Raw genomic sequence first — 24,401 nt, 5'->3', positions numbered from 1 at the left:
TGAGGTTCAAGAAATCATCTGATTGTTTTCCACTGAGGTAAAAATCCGCACTGTTCATATGAGAAACATCAAGAAGGTAGCATTTACTTATACAACACCTAAAAGTAAAGTGTGTAAGAACATTTCCTTTGGGGCATTTCCACACCAATTCATCACTGAGTTTTCCAACAGGTTTAAGAAGACAATACATCAAATACACTATCCATCACTGGTAATTGCTTCTTTCAGAGAGGGGGAAATGAAGAATGAAAGGAATACAACTCATTTGGAAGCCTTCATCTGTTTAATACAAACGTCCCCGACACTGGCTCGCACCGCAGAAGCATGGTGCCTGCTTTATTTTCCCATCAGGACCAACAACACTATCAAGTGCATAGCCATAGTCATAAGTGAGTTCCTGTTTGCAACAACGAAACACGCTTTAGTTATTCCAAATAAAATCGGTGTTCAGCTTTGGCTTCAGGACAAGCTCATAACACTTTAAGTTGACGCAGCTTCAGGAAGAGTACAAAACTTTTCTTATAGATCAAACATTAGTCAAAGGATGTTGATGATTTGCCCACTTTCCACACACAAATTCCAAATATAATGGCTAATATTAGGTCAAGTTTAGGTAGAAATATCCATGAAAGCCAAAGTGAGAGGAAGAGAAATAAGAGAAAATTACCTGCATAGGACGTATGTTATCTGCAGCAACAAGCACTATCCGAGCAAATCTAACGTCATGATGGGAACTTAGAACACACTGGACAAATAGATTAGGTTCACAGCTGTGATTAATAAATCTGGCAACATTACCACAGGAACCTGCATCTATGCAAAACTCAGACTCAATTTCTGTCAGCTTATCATCTTCTTTCTCTGCAAGATCACTTGTAGCTATAGACTCTGTCGGCTTATCGTCTTCTTTCTCTGCAAGATCACTTGTAGCTATAGACTCTGTCAGCTTATGGTCCTCTTTCTCTGCAAGATCACTTGTAGCTATAGACTCTGTCAGCTCATGGTCCTCTTTCTCTGCAAGATCACTTGTAGGTATAGATCTATCGTGTTGTCGCTTCTGCAAGAGAAGTGCCTCAGTAAAAGCCTTTGCCTCTATATGACATGGCATTAGAATGTGAAGAATTACAACATAGAGATGCTTTAGAAACAAGCACCAGAACAGAAGCAGTCATACATATGTAAATTCTGAGAAGAGTTTATAATGAAAATGGCAAAGAGTTTGAAACCAGTGCAATAGACTGGTTAAAACCAAAATTCAGCATACCAACAAAAAAACTGAGAAATGTAGTCTCTGTTGAAATTTAGAATGATAGAAAAGATACGATAAAAAAACAAAGACGATTTATGTGATTGGGCTACTGAGAGCCTACGTCACAACACAAGACCCTAAAGGGTTGCATTTCATTGACTAGTATATTAGCATAATACATGAAAATCCATATTTATAGGGGAAGATACAATATCTATATGGTTTTCCAAAAATCTTCCTTAATATGAACATTAACTAATCCAATAATTTTGCTAATCAATCACATGATTTCTCATAGTCATCCCATAAATCAAGGGAATATCTCAGCAATTCTAATAGTCTCATACTGTTTCAATATTTAACTAGTTCTAAAATGAAAATTCAAACCAACAAGTTGAAGATATCCCATCTCCTTACTATAAAATATCAAATAGTTGAAATACAACATATTGTCAAAAACTCAGCAGATAATGCTATTGAACAGATAAAAGAAAGGGAGAACAAAAGAGAAGTAAACTGTATACTCCGAACATTCAATATCCGTATTAGATTTTCAGAAAGCACATAAAAGTGCCAGTTTCTCAAATGATCAGATACTAGTACCTTTCTTCCTCCTATTCCCTTCATTGTGTGCCAGCAATCAATGTCAAATATGTAGTCATTCTCGGAGACATTATCCAACTCATCATTCCTTCTAAGAATTCCAGCATATTCACAAACTGGAGCACCAGAAGGAATAAAGTCCCAAGACCTGACAGCCCATCCTTTGTTATCCACACGATAGACCTGTCCAAAGAAAATGTTTCAATTAGACACCAGTGCTACTTGACAATGAATAGCGATTGCTTCTTGATTGCACAGATAATATACCTCAAGTTGGTATCTTAATTGCCTTTGAGATACACGGTTAATACAATTTGGTCCACAGCTACATTTTGGTCCACATTCGAACAGCACATCCTTTGGTTCAATTAGTCTGAAAACAGAAAATATTCCAGAGTATATTCTGGCTGAGATGAGAAAGAAAAGTGACCAATATATAGCAGATTAATTCAGGACAGCGACTAAACTGGCTGCAAATAGAGAAAAATGACAGTAAAAACGGCATAATCTACATGTTAATAAGTTCAAGTCCCGTAAAGTTATGGTGAAAAGAATTTAATTCAGAAATGTGTTCAAAATTACATGTTGCCGTACCAGACACTTTCTGCAACAGCCCCAGTTGAATTATATGAATGGCACTAATAATTGTAATGGAGAAAATGGTAAATTTTAGCAAAACTACCAGATAAACAAAGAGTCTGTAGCATTATACTATAAGATTCCATCTTGGATCAATGCTGGTGTACACCATTCCAATAAAGTGACCAAATAAGATTGATTTAGATCAATAGCGTAATCACAACTCACCTCCCACCATCTATGCAGACATACGGAAAGTCAGAGCCATTAAGTTGAGCACAAGAACAAGACTTTGGATCAGTACATTGGCCTCTGCAACTGCATCCATAAGCACTTGGAGGAACAGTAATACTTTCTGTAACTTGAACAGATTTGGTATATTTAAACCCTACAAATTTTTGAGATTTTATCATTGATAAAGCCTGAGAATTAATAAAAATCAACATGTGGTAGTAAACACATTCAGTAACATAAGAACACTGAAGAGAATACGGAATGGGCATCACAAGCATTTCTATATCAAAAGAAACAACAATGGAAACAAATTTCAAACTAGTTGGGGTTAGCTATATTGCCGTTTGTTGCCATTCAGTTCTATTTGAGACCAGTTCCTCATAGATATTCAATTATACATCTTTTGGTGCTACTTTTCAATATATTATTTTAGGTCTCTCCATTTTCTCCTTACTCTTACCACTAATTTATCACAGTTCCATGTGGGAGCTGCTGGTTCTCTACATTGGAGTGACCACATCTTCTCAGTTGATCCTTTCTCATTTTATCCCTAATATGTGCTACATGCACTCAGTTGGATATGGTCATTCTTAATCTTATCTATCATCATAGTATCAGATATTCATCATAAAACCTGCATCTCTACTACATTCATCTTTTTTATATTTGTACTTCAAATGCCATTTCCCATTAAAAGAAAAGGTAATAGAAAAATAAATAAAAAAAACTTGGGAAGTGAATGATATCTCAAAAACAAAAAACTAGGGACAAATACCAGAATAATATTTAGCATCTCAAATTTACATCAAATAACCTGAAAGCAAAAACTCAAAACTATCCATAACACTCCCTTCCCATGCCACATATCCCTTCACTTTCATGCGCTCTAAACACCAACTCTCCACCCCAACAACCCACAACACCATCTCCCTTGCCCTGGAAATTTAGCTTTAAAAGTGAGTATATCCACATAACTTCAAACTTCAAATATAATTACTTTCAATAAAACATAAGTATTGCCTCAAAAAGGTAGTTCAACCTTTACCTCCTTCAAATTGACTTTTTTTTTTCTTTTTTATAATTTTTCAGTTTGGAAAAAATGTGGATGTTACTATAAATGTTCAGTAACATGATAATGAATAGATTATTAATTAACACATTCGTCTGAGCATGCATGTAACACATATTGGAGATAAAATCATGTCTAATATAGAGTGTCAACTGTTAAAACGCCCCAAGACGGAAGTGTGGTAAGTTAGTAGGAAGGAGTAAGAAAGGGAAGGAAGAGACTTGATATGACGTGAAGGGAAGTAATATCAAAGGATTTTTTTAAGTTTTGGATTAATATAGGATGAACAGGGACAAAGGATCTATATAGTCGTTCCCAACTGGTTTAAGACCAAGACTTAGTTGTTGTTGTTCGTAATTTCCCATTCCAATCAAATACCATCTGTTGTGCTTAGTTGAAGGAGAAAATCCTTGGTGAAAATAGACATCACAATTTGTATAAAACACAATCACATGATTGTTATGAATCCCTTTTATCAATAAAGGCCTAGTTGTAAAAAAATATTACTAGTAATGAGTAGTTCCAAAGGGAAAATCTAAGATAATCCATATTTTTATATCTTTATGTATTGCCAGATAAGAGGTAGATGATACTCAAAAGAAACTGAAAAGATCAAATTCCTCTATGCTTGTTAATGTAATACTCGAAAATTCCACATTTTTACCGTAAATAGATTAGCCTTATTATTGTAACTATTAAGTATATAATAAATATTTCCTCAAAAAAATTAATTTGAATGAAAAGAAAAAACTATTAGATAATATATATGAATTTAGAGAAGATCAATAAAAAATTATCTAAAGAAAATTAGAGTATAATAATGAAGAAGTAGGCAAGTGGCACTGCAGTTATATAGAAAAACTAAAATGAAGAAACCACTGTCACTTGTTTCGAAGTTTATATTTCTGTGTTTTGAAAACAAATGTGAGGGAAGTAAGGAAAACATGCCTAGGCCGCTTAATTGTGATGGCCCAAGGCGTAGAATCTTGATATCAGTTCTCTGGGATCGATTTCTCTCCTCCTCTGTGGAATGCCCTTCATAAGCCTTTAAAATGCTAAATGCATGGATAAAAAAAAAAAGTAAAGAAAACATAAAACACGATATGCAGCAAAACAGATTTTCATAGTTTCTTTTTGAAAAAAAGAACAAAAATGGAGATGATCTTGAAAAAATCCTAAATTAAGTTAGATTGTGGTTGTGGCACTAATATAGAATAATTGACAGCGGCTGACTGCACTAATGATCCTCTGGTAGACAAACCTTGAAAAGATTATTTTTTAAAAAAGAATTATTCCAAATTATTTTTGTGTTAATTAAATTTATATTTATTTTATAGACAGTTTGGATATTTCCTCTACTTCTCATCAATAAGAGTAATTTCAGTCCGGTCTTCAAATCATTGTGAGCATATCTTAATGGCATTCCATGGCAACATAATATTAATATTTCATTCACATCATGTGACTTAGCTGTATTATTTTAAAAAAAATGAAATTGGATTATCACACATGTTTGTTATTGTATTTATAATAACAAAAAAAGGGGCAGAAATTGAGGGAGGAGAAGGATCACTTGGAGACAAAGCCAAGAAGAAGAAGAAGAAGAAGAAGAGGATGAAGACGAAGAGGAAGGAGAATAGGATTTGACATGATCACATTATATCATAATGTAAACAAAGAAGAAGCCTAATATCATAATGCAATCTTATGAGACTGTAAAGGTTGTGAATGCAACAAGTAGAAGTTATATAGTGATGTAAATTTTCTTCCTCATACAACAATACAACACTAGAAACTAGGAAAAAGAAAATCAAACAACTATAATGCAATAAGCTAAGATCCGCTAAAACAAAATAGGCATAAGTCGATAGCAAACTCGCCTGCAGGTGCAATTGGAGGATGATCGATCATATTTGTCGCAGGTATGCATATAGCTTCTTTGCCATAAGAAATGTCCTCACAGACCAAGCTTAGAAAACAGTACATAAATCAGTTCATATGATGTTTATAATGCTCGAGAAAAACAATGTACAATCATTTACATAACAGCTTAATTTATAGATTTCATACCCAGGTAATCTTGAAGAGACATTAGAGTTTCTTTGTCGTTCATAATGAACCTAAACAATAGCCACAAATTGGTTAGACTAATACTATTGGCAGACAAGTAAAACAAATGGAAAAAAAAATTATTATGCCACAAAGAAATCTGTCTATAGAAACAAATAGACATAACGAACTCAAGCATGATTCTTTACAGCTAAGTGTGAGATGCATTGAACCACCATACCATTATGTAATGGATTAAAAAAGGAAATTATTCAAAGGGTAAATTCACCGACACATTGCCTGTAAATAAGGAAAAAAGGAGAAAAAATGTTCGCAAAACCACCAAATAAAGCACGATTTTGCAATTTGTTTATTGTAAACCACTATGATAAACTACCAAAATGCCTTCTCTGTAGGATTGAAAGTGTAGAAGACTATCTGATGTATTTCACATAGAAAAATATTACATATTTATATATATATTCAATAAATAGGTATGTAAATCTCCAAAATTAACCCATAGAATCAAACCTGGAATCAAGCTATCTACAAGGAAAGGAATATACAACATATCTATATATATATGATTTCCCGCAATAGAAAGTAAACATACCACCATAAGAAAGGGGAAAAAAAGATGATCACCTTATCTATGTTCACTTTGGGTTGTCCAAGAAGTCGCTTTAAACGGTACTTAAAAACATTATGTCCTGAAATACCTTTCTCAGCCCAATGCTTTACAACCTACAGACAGAATGAAAATTAATGGAACACTTGATATTGTCAGAGTTTAAGCACTTGCAAAACTTTTACCCGTTGGATAGTACATACCAAAAGTGGAATTACCATAGGATAACTTCATTTTTTTTTATTGAACAAACATCAAATATTGATCATCTATATGAAATTCAGCAGCAAAGATAAATATGTTATGTTAAATAATCAGTCACTCTATGCTTATCAATATTAATTCCACACTAAAAATGAACAAATGAAAAACAAAGCATTTCTCAAACAGAACTTCAATTACAAATGAGAAATTATTGATGTAGGTGAGAAGACAATGGCTCATATATATATGGGCTAATGATAAGAAAGTCCTACTGCACCAATCTAGAATGTAATATGGAAATTATATTTTGTTGGCACAATTCATTTTTTAATTTTATTTAACAAATTTTATTTTAAGAAAATATTGATTTAAAATGAGAAATTAATAAATATATGATAAAATTTTTCAAAATAACAATTACAGTATTTAATATTTAAAAGCCATTATTATTAATTTCTAATGTTAAACAATATACTTTAAATAACTAAATATATAATTAATAAATAGTCATTACTAGTCTGTATTCCACAAAAATTCTCATTTAGCAGTTAACCCAATAATATTTACAAAAAAAACTTAATAAAAATAAAAAGATAACAAAGAGTCTCATTCTCCTCCTATTCCTCCTTTGCTTGAGCGTTGTTGCTTCTCCTTCTCCTCCTCTCTTCCTTTTCATTGTCCTTCCTCAAACCTTAGCTTTAGCTACCACAACATGTGCCACAATATTCTACGACATTGAAATACCAATGTTTTAGACACTTATTTCAGATCATAGTACAAATGGGGGCAGCTACGCTTTTAATTTTATGAATTTGTTTTGTTGATTATTGATTTTGTTTCAATTATATCCAATGGATGTAAGCCATGTGTGTATGCTACATGGCGTGAAGCCAGAAGGCAAATATGGAGATTAGCAAATTATGAAACTATGCTTCTAATTTCATGAATTTAGTTTGTAAGTTACTGATTTTGTTTCAATTATAGCTTATGAATCTAAACATGTTTCTATGCTTGAATGGTGTTAAGCTAGAAGGCAAATAGCAATGTTTTCCAAAATTATACCCTCAAGAAATTCATTGAAGTATTTTTCATATCTAAACATCCATAAGCTCTAAGAGCCCCAAGAAGGACCTACATCATTTGGATCAACAATTATTGTTCATGTTGAGAAGTTTTATCTCAAAATCACGTCAACAAAGCAGGCATGTCTTGAATCCATCTAACACAATTGAAATGAAATTGACAACTCTGTGGACCAAATTAATACAATTGAATTTTAATGCGCAGTATAGAATATTCAAATAATATGGGCCTATAATTTGTGTATATGCATGTATTTATGTGTGTTTGCATTTATATCACATGCATATACAATGAGAAGACATGAAGATCTAAAATTGAGAATCCACACATTTGTAACAACAATGTGCCTCCTAGAAAATTATCACTTATTGATGGTGAGTGTTGGGCATAATCGCAAAAGTTGTGCATCTTCAAAATTTGTAACGAGAGCATTCATTAACACACTATGACTATAACATATATAAGTCCTTAAAAATAAGAGGAGCTGAAAGAAAAAGTATTGTCCACCTTGTACAAGCCGCAATATGTGTACACTTTGCGAGATCTACTCCGACCAACACCCACACCCAGTTTATGTCCACGAATGACTCTGATAGGTACACATTGCTCCATACTATTCTACAAGAAATGAAAATAAAAACAAAAATTTGGTGACATAGCCAATTGATTCAAGCACTCAACATTTATTTGGGTGTTTCCAAATTCATTCAATCAATGCCACATATTATTCATCGAGTTGTGCGAAATGGTTCAAAAAAAAGTCAACATGATAATTTAAAATATGAATAAATTGAATTAATTGAAACAAGGGATGGAAGAACCATACCAAACTGTATCAGAACTGAACAAGAACCAATGTTATTTAGTTCTGGTTCTAATTTTTTATCAAGAATAATATTGGTACCGAACAGGAGCCCTACTAAAAATCTACTGAAAAAACTGACTTTTAGGTGTATGTTTTTTAAGTGATTTTAATAATATCATGGTTCCATTATATAGTTTCAATAATATTTTTATATATCATATAGTTTCAATATAATTTTATAAATCATATACTAAAATATATGATTCTATACAAAGAATTTTCAAATCCTAATTTTATAGTGTTAAATAATATATAGTAAATTACTATAAATAATGATATAAATAAAATAAACTATTTGTGGACTATTCAAGACTCAACTTGATAAAAGCTTAGTTCATTGTGCGTTTGTGCGCACGCGCATATGTGTTTATATACTCTATTTGATTATTCTTATATTTAATATTATTTACCCGCTTTTGTGAATTAAATTACTCATATAATTTAATACAAACTCTCTCTATTAACTATTAAATAGTTATTACAATATTATAAAATAACCATATATTCTAATGAGGTATTAAAAATTTCTAACTATATAATTTAAATAATTTAATTTGTTAGCTATCGTGGCTTTAAATCGCGGTTGCGCCCACATTCATTGTTGCAGTTACGAGTAACAAAAAAATAGGCATGCAACAGCAGTAACACAACGCTAACGGATTGGCGCTACGCAAATTTTCTAAAACAATTTGCAAAATTCATAAAATAAATTAATATTGATAGATATAAGTCAGAATAATGTAAACAACTATATAATAGGCATAAATGCATTGAATATAAACTATATAACTTAAATTAAACATCATTATAACAAACTAATGTAATGGAATTAAATAATACACCAAAAATCAATTACAAAAACCTATACCTTAATTCATTTATAATAACTAACTTAGGTATTATGACTCGTCCTAAATATGAATTACATTTAGCATTGGCCATTAATAACTGACTAATAAAACTTAAGCATAAGATTTTATGTGAGTTATTTTACAATTAATTGAATGAAATAAATTTATGAGTATAGTTTAAAATGAAAAAAGTCACACTATTTTATATATTGGATAAACTAAAGTATAATTTTAACTCAAAACTAACATAAAAAATGATCTTTAATCAACAAAAATACAAAAAAAAAAAAAATGTAAAAGTGCATATTATAAAAATAAAAACAGAAAAAGAAAAATAAACTCATCTTTTAGAAGAAAAACACTAATGAATGGAGTAATTTATGATGGATATAAGCTTATAAAAGAAAAATGTAGGAAAAAATGAATTGTTTGAGAGAAAAGAAAAATAGAGTTTGAAAGAAAAGAGCTCTTAAATTGTTGGATCTCAATAGAACCTCATAATATATTATGTTTGGCATGCAAAATAGAATGATTGAATTAATAGTAATGGACGTTACCGTTAACTTTCGATAACGACCGTTACCATTACATAGCGTTCAATAATGCCGTTACTAATGGAAATCAGGAGGGCCTTTAAATAATAGAGTAACAGGTAACGACCTCTAATTTTTCGTTACATAACAGCCATTACATAACGTAATGGCCATTATTTAGAACCATGTTTTCTATAGTTTATTGTAATCTAAATAGATCACATATATATCCTTATTAATTGAATCTATAGTAATAGAATTTAAATTATATATATGTTGGTGTGTATTTATTTTTTAGCCATAAATGTATTAATTGCTTTATAGTTTTTAATGATATGAGTAAATAATATGTTAGTAATATAATATACTTTTAGATATTAATTACACATGTATCTTTTAACTAAAGTTATATATAAAATAATATAATATTTTTATGAGAATTACACATAATGTATTTTTAATATTAATATTATTATTGTTTAAATATTAGTATTATTATTTTAATATTAGTTATTTACTATTTTAAAATAAATATGAGAATATATAATTTTATGTATAATAATCAAGGTCTAAACTGAAATTAAAATTAAAATTAAAGTTAAAACATAACCAAAATAACAACCGGAACCGAATCGAAACCTTACTGAAATTGCTTAGAATTATACCGAAATTTGGTTCCAGAAGTTTTGGTTCTTAGCTAGAGTTGAACCGGAACCGAACGACCTAATTGAAACTACAGTTTTAAATAACAGTCAGTCATGTTCATAGTTGTTTCCGTGAGTAACAAAAATATGCCAGCTGTAATGTAACATTAATATCCTATCACTATGCAAATTTTTGTAAAAATTTTGCTGAGTTCACAGTAATGAATCGATATTTAAAGATAGAATCAAAATTAAGATACACAACTAAAAAATATGCATAAATACATCAAATAAAGATTTAGCTTATGAAAAATTGATTTCAAGAGTTAACTTCACGTTATTCATTTTTCCTACATTTTATCTTGTCAAAGCCTAAATTTATATTTAGCAAACACTATTGAAGTCCGAAACTTTCTTTCATATTATTTTCTAATTATTTTATGTATTTACATAAAAATGATTCCAAAAATAGCTACAAGCTATAAAATAAAAATAACATATATGGTGGGCAAAACAAACTTCATTATTGTAAAGTTACAAAAGCAACCTAACATAAATCATAATGTTTTTCATCAAATAAGTACACTGAAAATACAAATAACTCGCGTTCTGCAAAAATTTTAATGTGAAGTGTTGATTTGCTCTGCTTCACCTCAAATCACCTTGTCTATTTGATAATCTTAGCTCTTCAACTAAAAACATTATAAAAAGGAAAAAAGAATGAAGGGTTTATCTTGATTGTAAAGGAAATTGGGAAAAGACAGCAAAATGCTTGGATATTTAGAGAACAGGAAAAAATAAAGCAACACTTCTTTCTGCCTACAAAAGGCCTCTTGTCGTTGCCTTACAAATAATGGCTTCACAACCTTTAAATAAGGGTCGTTACCTTTGATTAGCAGTTTTAATGACATTTCCCCTTTCAATTTCAAAATCCATTATTTATCGACTGTAAGTGTTGCGGAGCACTTTAGAATTAAAGTAAAGGGAACCAACTCAAGTAAGGAAGGAGGATCATAAGTGTACAAGTCAGCAGCTGGAAAGGACTTTAGCACACCATGGGGTGTGCTAGGCACTCCACAACACAATTTATGGCGTGCACAAGGCAGAAAGACCCTATCACTCCAGCTATGAGCTTTAGTATCAAGCTATTCTTTTCTTCTTCTTCTTGTCCTTCCTGATTTGAGAGCCAAGAGTTGAAGTCCCTAGTCTTCTACTCTTTGTTTCTCCTTTATTAGAGCCAAGGGTTAAAATCCTTACTCTATTTCTTCAAATTTTTTCATTTTCTGTTTCTTGAGGAAAAAAACAAAGAAAAATAAAAATATATATAGAAAAAGGGAGAAGACCACCTTTACATTCACCACCAATCAAGTAAGCAGAACTAGGTGTAGGCTTGCTCAGATCCATTAGATCCAAAGGTGCGCGTTACGCCCACATGTAGCTCAAAAAAGGCCTAAATCCGTAATTTTAGAAAAATCTCATCAAGGGGGAGTATGAGAATTGATGAGATTTTCCTTAATAAATGTCAAGATTACTCCTAATATAGGATAAGTTGTCTCCATAATTCAAGGGATAATGGAAGACAAATCACCTTAATTTTTGCAGCATTCAAAATCAATAATTTAGAGTAATTTGTGAAACAATATTTTATATGTTTCATTATAGATATGAAAGCTTATGTATTAAGTAGCATGTTTATGAATGACGTAGCCTTTTTGTTTATTCCTCCCCGCTCTTTTTCTTCTTGTTCTCTTTTTCTTTTTAAAATTTAAATCCATTCCTAGAAACATAATTTCCAAATCAAGCACTTCAACTAGGTATCTATATTACAATTTAAAGAAGAATGACTGTAAAAAATTCAGAATCTTCTAGTGTAACTGTGTAAGTTCAGCAGAGTATTCGAAATTATATAATTGTCCACAAGGATTATGCCTACTAATGGGGCTTGCTACTTTGCAAGGTCCATATAATCAGTTCATAATCATCCCACTATGAGGGGAATAGGTTAAGGACATTGTTTTTCACTAGGTTGTGGTTGCCATCTCATAATGAGGGCCTTTAAATTTCAACTCTGCATTGAAACACCAAAATAGTATCTGTGGAATGTAACATGACAAAGCATGACAAAAATTGGATACAAACATAAATCCACATCACACCTTAAGAGCCAAATTACCACGATGCATGACTTGATCCTTGATTTGGTGCTTACTACGATGCAAGTCATTTCCACCTTGGCCTGTATAAACAACCTCATGTATGCAATCAACATCGTCTTCATATTGTCCAGACATCACGATTGCCACTGCTAGTGGGCAGGTATAACCATAATTCTGATTCTGCAACATTCCAAGAGACATTTAAGCATTCTAAAAGCTCACATGCTCCATTTAATATAAGCCTAACATGACAAACAAAGGTCCTAATCAATGGCCAACTACCAGCCAATCAAGCAGGATCAGACTGCTTAACAACATCAATTGCCTATTTTAATTTCCATAAAAATTCTCACTCATTCTCTTAACACAAATACTCCAAGTAATCATACTAGCATGGATAAACATTTTTGGTAAATCATAAATGTGTTCCTAGAAGACTACCAGCGCTCAATTATATGCATAGTTAAGCTTAGCCAGATCATCAAAGTTAATGTGATTTAATGAGTTCTAAAGGCAAATTAACAAATGTAAATTATCTCCCAGGAGTTAAAAGAGGAAGTTTAAGGTAATCACAAGCTGAAATGTACTCTTCATTGATGCACACAAATGTAACCTTGCTATTCTTAAGCATCAAAGGCAGTATCCATGAAGGGGATATATATTCATACTCTTTTGTCTTCTCTTTGGGAAAAAATGGGGTCATAGAAGATAATTACTGCCATAACATAAGGGAGCTACGACATACAGTGTGAGTTGATTCAGGTTGATTGAAAAACTTGACAATAAATCAACTATTTCAAAATTTAAAAGCAACATTATAATTTCAGAAAGGAAATAGAATAACACCAACCACCAACCATATTGCTCATTTAACACGCAAAGTCAGCTTGAGATAGATTTTAGAATTTGGTTCTATACTACTGTCTCTGATAACTAAGTTCTAAGAAAATAGTAGCAAAAAAAAAAATGAGTGATTTCATAAGCACCAATCCTTATACAAACTACCAAACTATCCACTTTTCAGGATGCAGGAAGGAAATATAAAAAAAATTCCCAGATACTAAAAAAAAAAGAGTGGGATGATATAAAAATATAAATGGAGGCATTATAATATCTGACAAATTGCTAATTGGACATTACCAGCTTTCCAGAAACTTTTGAAATATAATCTATTCCGTTCAGCCAATGGCCATGAAAACCAATGGCTACCATTTCAGCTCTAGAGGTGAACTGGTAGCCAACAGCAATACCTGCATAATTAGAAATACTTTCATAGTATTTTCAAGTCCAAAAATTTCAAAGCAGCAAAATATAATTGCATAACTAGAAAGGTAGACACAATTGAAAATAAAACTCAAAATAATGGAAAGTAAATATCGACCCAAAAAACAAATTATTATACAGTACACCAACCAGGTAAATGACCAATCATCTTTTCAGGGTATAAGACTTCATTTTCATTTTGCATCTGCCATAATCAACAAAGTAAAATAATAATAATAATTATGTCAATGTAAGAATCAACCACTAAAATTTTAAGATGCACCAATGACTAGAATTTTAAGATGAGCACTCAAAAAAAAGTATCATTCTAAAGGCTGACATTATGTATAAGAGATAAAATGGCTCATGGTGACAATCAATAAATTAGTGCTGATATTGCATCAATCTAAGCCTAACAATCCATGGTCAGAGAAGACTGTCAACTAACTGTAATTATTCGCCATTATAGTTTAGAATCATATTCAGATTGCATTATTGAAGGAATTCAAGCATATAATTTGAATTGGTTTTATGAGTCACCATATAAAAGATAAAACATGAGTTCATGACTCAAAGTGTATGATTCAAGTAAATTGTACAATCTTCACTCTTTTCAAACTAAACAAGATATGTAAGTATTCTCTCTTCTTTTTTTTTTTTCATCATCTTATTTAATCACTCTTGATCTCTATATTATAATCACTATTTTTTTTATTTCTCTCTTCCAGTTTTTTTCCATCTCAAAGGTTGCCTCTTTCTTTGGCCATCTTCTTTTTCTTTCTCCCCAAACATAAAATTCAACACCAACTCAGATGATAAGAAACAATCGACTTGATGGTATTATGGTTCTAATTTCTTGTTTTCCTAAACAAGTATTAAGATGATATAGAAACATGACCATTTTAAAGATGAACTAAAATAGGAATTCCATAGGTCAGAAAACCCTACGCTTAACTTGATAGTTAAAACTGTGAAACTGAAGCTGTAGAGATCATAAATAGAAAAAAAAAAGGTATACCATCCATGTAATGTGATATAGATTAAGAATGTCAAATATTTTTTAATTATTAAATTAACATGAGAAATGTTTTTGAATGCTTTTTTCATTTATGCATGCAACATACACATGAGAAGAATGTATCATGGTGGATGAGGCACACACTGATTGCTTTTAAAACAAGTGCCTTTCCAGTCACCTACATGATTAAATATCTGTTAAGCTAAAACAAGTCATTTTCTTATTTGATAAACTAATTATATAAAATCTTACAATTTGATTTGTATAGACTTCCCAACTCTTATATTTGAATCCTCAATTCAAATCTCAGTTTGACATCTTTGTTCACCATTATTGTGCCAAAAGCAACATAATAACAGAAATGTGAAAGCATGCCACTGGATGTCCATGATAATCAAAGGATGCAGAACAGCTATCAACTTGCCTCAGTAATTGCCTTAAGATCAGGTCGAATGACAGATCGCTTGGTGTCAGTAATTGGGCTTTCATTCTGCAAAATTCTCAAGGAAGTAACATAAATAAGAACCACATAAGATCTACATTACAAAACATATGGCACAAAATGGTCAGCTCAATGCTATCATTCTTCTATTGTTGTAGGTCCTAAGGGAGCAGCAGCAAGGAAAGCAATGTAAGAACAATAATTTTTAAAACATATTGACTAAACTGATGGGTTCAACAACAAGAACAACAAAATTTTCAGAAATGAGGAAAAAAAGAAAAGGGATTGAGGGATAGGGAGTTCGTAAGAAGGAAAGCAAAAGGTTAAGATTCTCACATTCCCTGTCCCATTATCAATTTGCTCATCATTGACCTCTCCAATATTCTCCCATCTCTTCCTCTCTTCCTGTTACAAATATTTATTAGTTCTGAGCACGGATATTAACTCCAACACAATTATCTATCCAAATTAAGGAACTCATGAGCTGTCAATTTCACAACATAAAAAATATATATTCTGCTTAACATAAATTATCGCCAGAAGGATCTTATTACCAATAAATGTGTTTTATGGACAAATCATATTCAGAGTAACTACTAAAACTAGCCACAAAACGACAAAGATGCCCTCATCAATAAGTCATCGTAAAAGAGACACTTTATAAATCAAACTCAGTGTCTAAATTGGGTTTACATACAAGTTGTTTCCAAAATGTAATGTTATCTTCAATGAAAGTTATAACTCATTTGATGAAAACTTTGGAATTGGATAGCCAAACTCTCCAAGTATAATGCCTATTCAAAGTTAAACATAGAGAGGCAGGATAGTTCCTAAGAAGTAGGTAAGAATATAAAGAATATTGTTAATTAATTAGTTTAACTCACAACCATTTAATGACAATAATCAATTTCAATTTAACCGCAATGATACTAATGTTCCTTTTTTTGTTAATTTAAGCCACTGAAATCTGTTTTGCTACTTGTCCACATCCAAGTCTCCTTATCTTATTTGCTACATGATAAATGAATTTCAATGCCTACGCTTTAAATTTCAAAACTTTGAAAACAAAGCCAAGAGTATAGAATCTATAAAGTAATTCACCACCCACAAACTTCATCACTAAAGAATGATGTGGAGGAAAACAAAAGCATAAAATAGAACAAAGCATCTTTCTAAATCCCTTGATTTAACTAGCAAGTATAAATGAACAAACAAGTAATTGCACCTTTTATCATGCAATAATAAAGATACTTCAAAATCGAAAAAGAAATTATTTCTTTTTCCTTTTCCTTTTATCAGATTAATTCAAATAAAAAAAAATAGCAAATATGGATATGTGGCAATTGTAAGCCTAAGGCACCAAAATGTTCAAATATCTGACATAATGGAGATGGGAAAAACAAAAATTAATATGAGTCATTCTATTTATTTATGATATTAGAGAAACAAACACTTTCAAACTAATATATGATTTTTTTTAATCCATTCGCTTGATAGATATTTGCAAACGAGATCACCTGAGCAAAGTGAAGGCTATGCTTGTTAAAAATCCGTATTGTCTCTTTCACCCTATTGATGGCCTTTTGATGAACAGAATCAGCTATAAAGCCCTCATAATCTGTCCATTTCAAATAAGCATCATCCTCTATTTCCATAATTTCTGTATCATCGGGCTCACCAATTGCAGAGCCACTTTCAGTGCCTTTATCTTCTATTTCTTTTCTAGCCTCATCTGGTTGGCAATCTTTGGCTGAAAAATCAACCTTAGACTTTTTCTTGCCACCATTATTATCATCACCATAATAGGGTCTTTTATCTTGGGGAATATTCTTAAGTCTTTGGCTAACCCTTCGTTCCAGAACAAGTTCTTTGGACTTCAACTTCTCAATTACATGTGAACTGTTGTTGGTCACATTAACATCAAGTACTATAGTTTGAGTTTCTTGCTCGCTGGTGTTCTGATTGGAATCATTACCACCTTCGTGCAAACTACCCATTAATCCAAAATCAAAATTCTGCATCAAAAACCAAAAATAATTGAATAAGAAATAAAACCCTTGTAGGAAAAAAAATATAAAAAATCAAAGATGACGGCTACAACTAATATGAGCAAACAAAAATTAAAATTAAAATTAAAAAAAAAAAAAAAACACTGAACCCAACTCGCTACTTCAAGACAAAGAATCGATGAATTATTAGATTGGACCACATTTAGACTCTAGTCTAGTACTCAAATGATCAATGTGACCCACTAAAAAACGAGACAAAACGAATAAAACCATAAAATCACTTTCAAATTCATCTCTGAACAACAATGAGATAACATTTATGAGTGTTAAAGTGGCTAGTGATTTAGCCAAATTGGATTTGTTCATAAAATTGGAAATGGGGTTTCAAGAAATGAAAATCCCCATTCAAAATCTAATTAAAGATACAATTTTTAAAAATGGGGAAACCCCAAAATGTAAGCATGAGTCTCACTGAAATTGGTGGTGACAAGGTGCTGGTTATTATAATGTCTCACTGTTCTATAGGTTTTTTTTGAAATGGGGATAGATAAAAGAGTACAACATGAAGCAGCACATACCAGAAAAGCGAGACAGAAATGAGAGAAAATGATCAGACGAAGAGCGAATCCCGAGATATTTGAATTCCACCCCTCAGGACCAATTTAGGGCTTTTTCTCTTTTTTTTTATTAATTATTTTTTAATTATAAGTAAAAAAAGGTAAAAAGGCCATTTTGGACCTGTAAAAAGTACAAAAGTCTATTTAAGGCCGGTCAATTATTTTAACAGGTAAATAAGTTTGATTTGTATCTGAATTATAAAGGATTTTTTTTTTTTCAAATGACAAAAATATCGTCAACTCGAAACGATAATAAAAAACTATACGAGGAGGTAGGATATGAATCCAAACTCCTTGACTTGACTCAGAATGAGTTGATATTGCTAGAATATGAGCGACATCATTCGCAGACCTGTAAATAAAACTACATCTTGTTTCTGGATAGAAGCAATTTATAATTTTGAACTAAAAGATAAATCATCTAACGAAGTATTGTTAATGGATACAACAAGAATCTGAGCATTCGATTCGAAAAGAACTCGATCTCATCCGCACTCTTTAATCCAGCTCAACGTCTCTCGAAAAGCCATTGTCTCAGCACACTTAACCTCCATTTGACTGCAAAAACAGCCTGCTTTAGCCGCCATAAATCTATCATTAGCATCTCGGACTACACAGCCGAAATCTAATAAATTTCGTTGTGAGTTTAAAGAGACATCAATATTAACCTTAATTCAACCCTGTGGTGGAGGAGACCAGACAGTCAAAGCCGACACAACATTGATGCAGCTAGTAGAATTAGAGTTGGCCCCCTCTATTGCTGCAAAAAATTCAGTGCACCTTGTAATATTTACTAAAATAGTGTGTTCATAAAGATGTCAGTAAAAAAAAATTTTTAAAGAAATTATTTTGATTATAAAAATGCTACTATCAGTAGCATTTTCAGAAACTGTTTCATTATCCTGCAAACGCCACTAACAATAGTGTTTTCAGTGACTTGCCATGCCCCTTGCCATGGTTTGTTTTCAGTGACTTGCCATGCCCCTTGCCATGGCTATGGGAGGTCGTGTGCATGTCTTTCACGCATTATTCTCCCTCACGCTACTTATGCAAGTTCACGGATAGAGATTTTATGCTCCGAGTTTTCTCCCCGTGAACTTGCTTCTATAAATAGGTAGAATGTAGTGAGTTGAGTTGAATTTGGTGTTGGAGAGTCTTGAAGCAGAAGGAGGTAATAAAATTTTCTTTTAGTCCTTACAATTTTTTAAGAGATTTGAAGCATAAAATTTTAAATTCTATGTAATTTTGTATGAGTTTAATTTTTACTTGATATAAATTTTTTTTACCTTAAATTTTGATGTATAAATTTATAATTATTTTTATGTAAAATTTTCATTTTAGTCCTTAAAATTTATATACTAATTATTTATATATATAATTTAAAATTTTCATTCATCTTATGTTACATTCATATTGAATTTTTTTATAAAAAATATTCTCTTATAATTTTGTATAAATTTAATTTTTTATTTACTAAAATTTATCTTCTAAATTTTGATATATAAATTTACGGAAATTTCTATATAAAATTTTCATTTTAATCCTTAAAATTTATATACTAATTATTTGTATATATAATTTAAATTTTTCGTTCACTAAGTGGTTGCATTGATGTTGAATTTTTTTATATAAAAAAAATTCTATTATAATTTTGTATGAGTTTAATTTTTTATTTGATAAAATTTATCTTCTAATCCTTAAATTTTGATATATACATTTACAAAAAATTTTATGCAAAATTTTTATTTTAGTCCTTAAAATTTATATACTAATTATTTTTATATATAATTTAAAATTTTCGTTCACCTTAGCATACATTCGTATTGAATATTTTTATAAAAAAAAAAAGTTCTTTGATAATTTTTTATGAGTTTAATTTTTTATATGATAAAATTTCTCATATAGTCCTTAAATTTTAATATGTAAATTTACCATTATTTGTAGATGAAATCTGAATTTGCCATTGAGCCATTTATTTGAGAATTTTACATATGTTGAAGGTAAGTTATTTATTTTTTCATTTCTGAAATTTTATTCGGATGTTATTATTTATTATTTCATAAAATTTATTTTTTAGTCCTTAAAAGTTTAATATGTAGGTTTTTAACTTATTTATAGGTAGAATTTGAATTTGATATTGATCCATCTGCTCGATACTACAACTTTGCGACTAAGGTAAGTTTTATATATGTGAATAAAAAATTAATATTTTTAATTTTGTAGATGGTTTAAATGTATTAAATTATTTTAAGTTAAGTTTATAATTTATTATTCATTGTCATTTATTATCCAACATAGTTTAATTTTGTTATATTTTAATCATCTCTTAATAATTGTGTTTATCCTTCAATCTCAAATAAATTGGCCAAGAGATAATATTTTTATGAATGGTAAAGTAATGTTTATTTTAATTTATAGATGGTTATGACAATTATAACTCCTAAAGTATTGCGAAGTGCATATGCTGAAGCGCGAATGAGAAAAATATAGGAAAATATATATAAAGTTAGAATGGACTCATCGTTTGGGTTGATGGAGCATGTTAACAAGATTAACAAATATTTGCAAGAAACTATTAATACCGGATATAAAACAACAGAGTCGGAGATGTTTGATATTTTAAGTGAAATAATACTATTGCATTATTTTAATATAATAATGCAAATTTGGAAAAGAGAAAATATGAACACTTATAATGAATTAGTGTATTCTTTTATTTTTTAATACACCAATATTGATGTAATAGGTTTAAAATCAGTCAACCAAAATCTACCCATGTCCTAAGTGTTATATTGTAAATGGGAGAATATTGCTAAAAGGGCATATATGTATTTATCCCTGTAAGAAAATGTAGTTTTAGTTTTATGATTATTTTAGTAATTTAAATTTTATCTTCAAAAATAATATTACAAGTGAAATGAAATTTTTCATAGTATTATATTTGAAAAATGAAAACTATATAAACTAAACAAAAATTATGTTTCCATGTGACATAAAATTAATGTAATCAAACTTTTTTTATAGGTACAAAAAATGTCATCATCAGATGTTTCATTCATTGTTCATTGGGAGGTCAAATAAATTATTCGATATATGGCTTTTAATACGATATTGCAAATGAATGTGCTAAGACAAGAAGAATTAAGTTCAGAAGTAAGCCAACTTTCAATGAGTTGATTCGTAAAATATCAAGTGCAATAGGTTTAAGGAGTGATGAAAAGATTTCTAGAATTATCTATAAGAACCCCATAGTTGGATATGGATCAATATATTGGTCGACTTTGCTTGTTAGGGATGACGACGATATTGATGTTATATTTGATAATCTAAATACAATTCAAAGTTACAATCACGTTGAATTTTTTGTTGAGTTAGATAAAATTGATGTTGAGACAGCTTATCAGATGCACAATATAGAAAATCAAGTGATGAATAATATAGACACTGCGATCAATACTGAATTAAGTCAACCATTCACAATGACAATTATTAAGATTTAGATTTCAGTCAATATGATGGTTATAGTAGTTATATAGAGAAATGTGTCGTGAAACTAATTCAAATGCATTTTAAATTGGTGGTTACATAATACTTCTTCAACTTTGGGCATGTGAAAGAATTCCTACGATTGCTCTGCAAATTCGCATACCACAATCTTTAGATGCAATTAAACCATATGGATTCAGGTACATATTATATAAGTTAACAAAATTATTTAGTAATTATTAGTAAATTTTACTTATGTGTCATTAAATATCTTTTGTCAGGTAGAAAGCTCCAATGCAAACAAACCAAACATCTATGTATGTGTTATAAGTATTACGAATACAATTAGATCAACAACACCCCCATCAAGTAATATTTAATTATCTTTGATGATAATTTAAAATATTATTTAAATTAAATTTATTATTTGCTTCAATAAGGGATACATGCTTGTAGATGATTTGGAAATCATATCAATCAGTTGGGAATAATTTGCCGAATTATTTTTTAAATGGGAGGAGTGTATGGAAATCGATTGTACCACTAATATATTTTCACATCATTAAATGGCACCAACCTAATCGTTGTTTCCGTCAATTTGAAATGGATCAACCAATTCCATTGCCCCCCACAACAAGATGATTCTTTGTATTGTATTGACTTGCGTGGCCAATTAGATAATAATTGGTCACATTGATATTCACATTACATTAATGTCTAGAATGATCGATATATTTGCATTGCTAATAGCCGCTCATTGCAATAACCATTGGGACCACGTTTCGAATATATACAATAGTTTATGCAACGTAAAGACGTTGGATCTCCTCGAAAGGTGCACAAATTGGAGTGACGGCATACATATTTTCTTTATAACTATTATATTGAAAAAAATATATACATTTGCATGTTGTATTTTTGAAGTAATAATTTACTTTTATTGTAGGTGGACGAACTCCATGATGTATATAATTTCTCAAAATCATCTTCTCAAACACGTCATTCAATTCGATAGAGTTTTCAGTATGTTAGGACTATTAAATGAAAAATGTCGAGTATCTCTGCTCATTTATTTTAGTAAGCTCCTCCGTCTATACAAATACCTCGTATTAATCCTCCTATCAAATAACGAAGAAGGAAGAGACATACTATGTCTAAAAGACGTATTCCAATTAATGTTCACTCTAGAGAAGATGTTCTGCAAATCTCTCCAACTATATACGACTACTATTTCCATTCTTCAATATCAAATTCATTAACTTCCACGCCATCAAAAGAGTGGAATTTGAACACTTCATTTGGATTTCAATTTAATTTTCCTCATAAAAAGCAATATCATACCAATTTAATTCACTCAAATGATGACACCATCACTAAGTGTATCTCAATATCCAAATACAACACCGCATCAGTATATCATTCCAGTTTTTAATGCATTTACTTCAACATATCATAATACGCAAGACACATCCTATGCTAGACATTTTTTTAGTGACTTTTATCAATCTATGATATTTCAACTGTTTTTTTCTATGCAACAAGGTGAGATGAATATTAATAGAAATATGGAGTCAGAAGGTGAGGCAAAAGCTCCTTCGGAAGGGCAACAACATGATATTCGAAGAAATCCACAACGTGTAAGAAAGCTTCCATGTTGTGGTACAGGAGGGCACTTAGGGGACATTAGTTGCTTTTAAATATTATATTATGTATTTTTTGGATTGCTCTTTTCACAAAAATAGCAAATTAACTCAATTTACACTCTACACTTCAATAATAATGCTGATAAATTATTAAAATAGTAAATTATCATAATTTTATAATAATAAATTATTTAAATAATGAATAATATTTATTCTAAAACTTATTTCTAATAAAATAACATAAAATTAAAATAATATAGAATTTAATATACCTATAATGTATTATTTTTTATCTTTTTTAATTATAAAATAAATGAATAATAATTATTTTTTAATTTCTTTGTAGACAATATATTATATAACACAACAAAGAACTAAATAAATTGAGCATGAATATAAAAACTTACAAATAATATATCAGCGATGGGTGGCAGAAATATTGTGAGAGTGGCAACTGTGATTGGGGATAGACAATATTACTACTAAAAACGCCAATTTAATTGGCATTTTCAGGAATTTTATTTCTCCTGAAAATGTTATTGTGAATGGCATTTCAGGAGAAATAATTGCTTTTGAAAATACCATTCACAGGAGCGTTTTCAGTTGCTAAAATGCCATTACGAGTGGCGTTTTCAAGAGCGTGCACAATATTTAAAATATTTTACATGCTCGAGAAAATACCACTGTAAAATTACATTGATGTTTTCATAAGCCAACATTATTTCTGCAAAATATTTTAAAATTACATTATTTTTGTAATTTTTATAATTTATATTATTTAAATAATAAATCCAATTATAAATGAGAGACAAAAATATTAAATTTAAGTTTTTTTAAACATTAAAACATTAAATAAAATTATATTTATAAAAATTTAAAAATATGAATTACATTTTATTTAATTTATTTAATTTTATTTAAATATATTTAATCTTTTAGTGATAATTTAAAAATATTTTACTTTTATTTTAAAGTAGATAAATTCAGTCTTTTAGCTATTTTCAAAACCTAATTAATTGTCAAAATAAGTGAAAAACTAATTACCATCAAAGATTTTATTGGACAACCATTTTTAAAATAATATTCTCTACTCTTAATAATATTTTGTTAAATGCTATTTAAATAGATGTTCACAACTACAATAATTAACAGTTATTATAATTATTAATATTATTA

General features: G+C 30.1%; 1 protein-coding gene across 1 annotated transcript; it reads right to left on the bottom strand.

Moving 5' to 3' along the window:
- Positions 1-18,139, bottom strand: LOC110617077 (histone-lysine N-methyltransferase, H3 lysine-9 specific SUVH4). Its single transcript, XM_021759681.2, has 16 exons — positions 18,058-18,139; positions 16,988-17,485; positions 15,807-15,875; positions 15,453-15,518; positions 14,161-14,215; positions 13,888-13,997; positions 12,748-12,927; positions 8,206-8,316; positions 6,429-6,527; positions 5,805-5,854; positions 5,615-5,703; positions 2,660-2,819; positions 2,120-2,225; positions 1,853-2,035; positions 668-1,057; positions 1-397 (listed from the first exon to the last, which is right to left on the bottom strand). The coding sequence occupies exons 2-16, from the start codon at positions 17,465-17,467 to the stop codon at positions 284-286; spliced, it is 2,262 nt and encodes a 753-aa protein (XP_021615373.1). The 5' UTR covers positions 17,468-17,485; positions 18,058-18,139; the 3' UTR covers positions 1-283.
- Positions 18,140-24,401: the final 6,262 nt, after the last annotated feature.

The sequence above is a fragment of the Manihot esculenta genome, chromosome 6, assembly GCF_001659605.2.
Source record: "Manihot esculenta cultivar AM560-2 chromosome 6, M.esculenta_v8, whole genome shotgun sequence".
Taxonomy (NCBI): Eukaryota; Viridiplantae; Streptophyta; class Magnoliopsida; order Malpighiales; family Euphorbiaceae; genus Manihot; species Manihot esculenta.
Note: the sequence above shows the minus strand (reverse complement) of the source record. Positions and strands in the feature narration are given on the sequence as shown.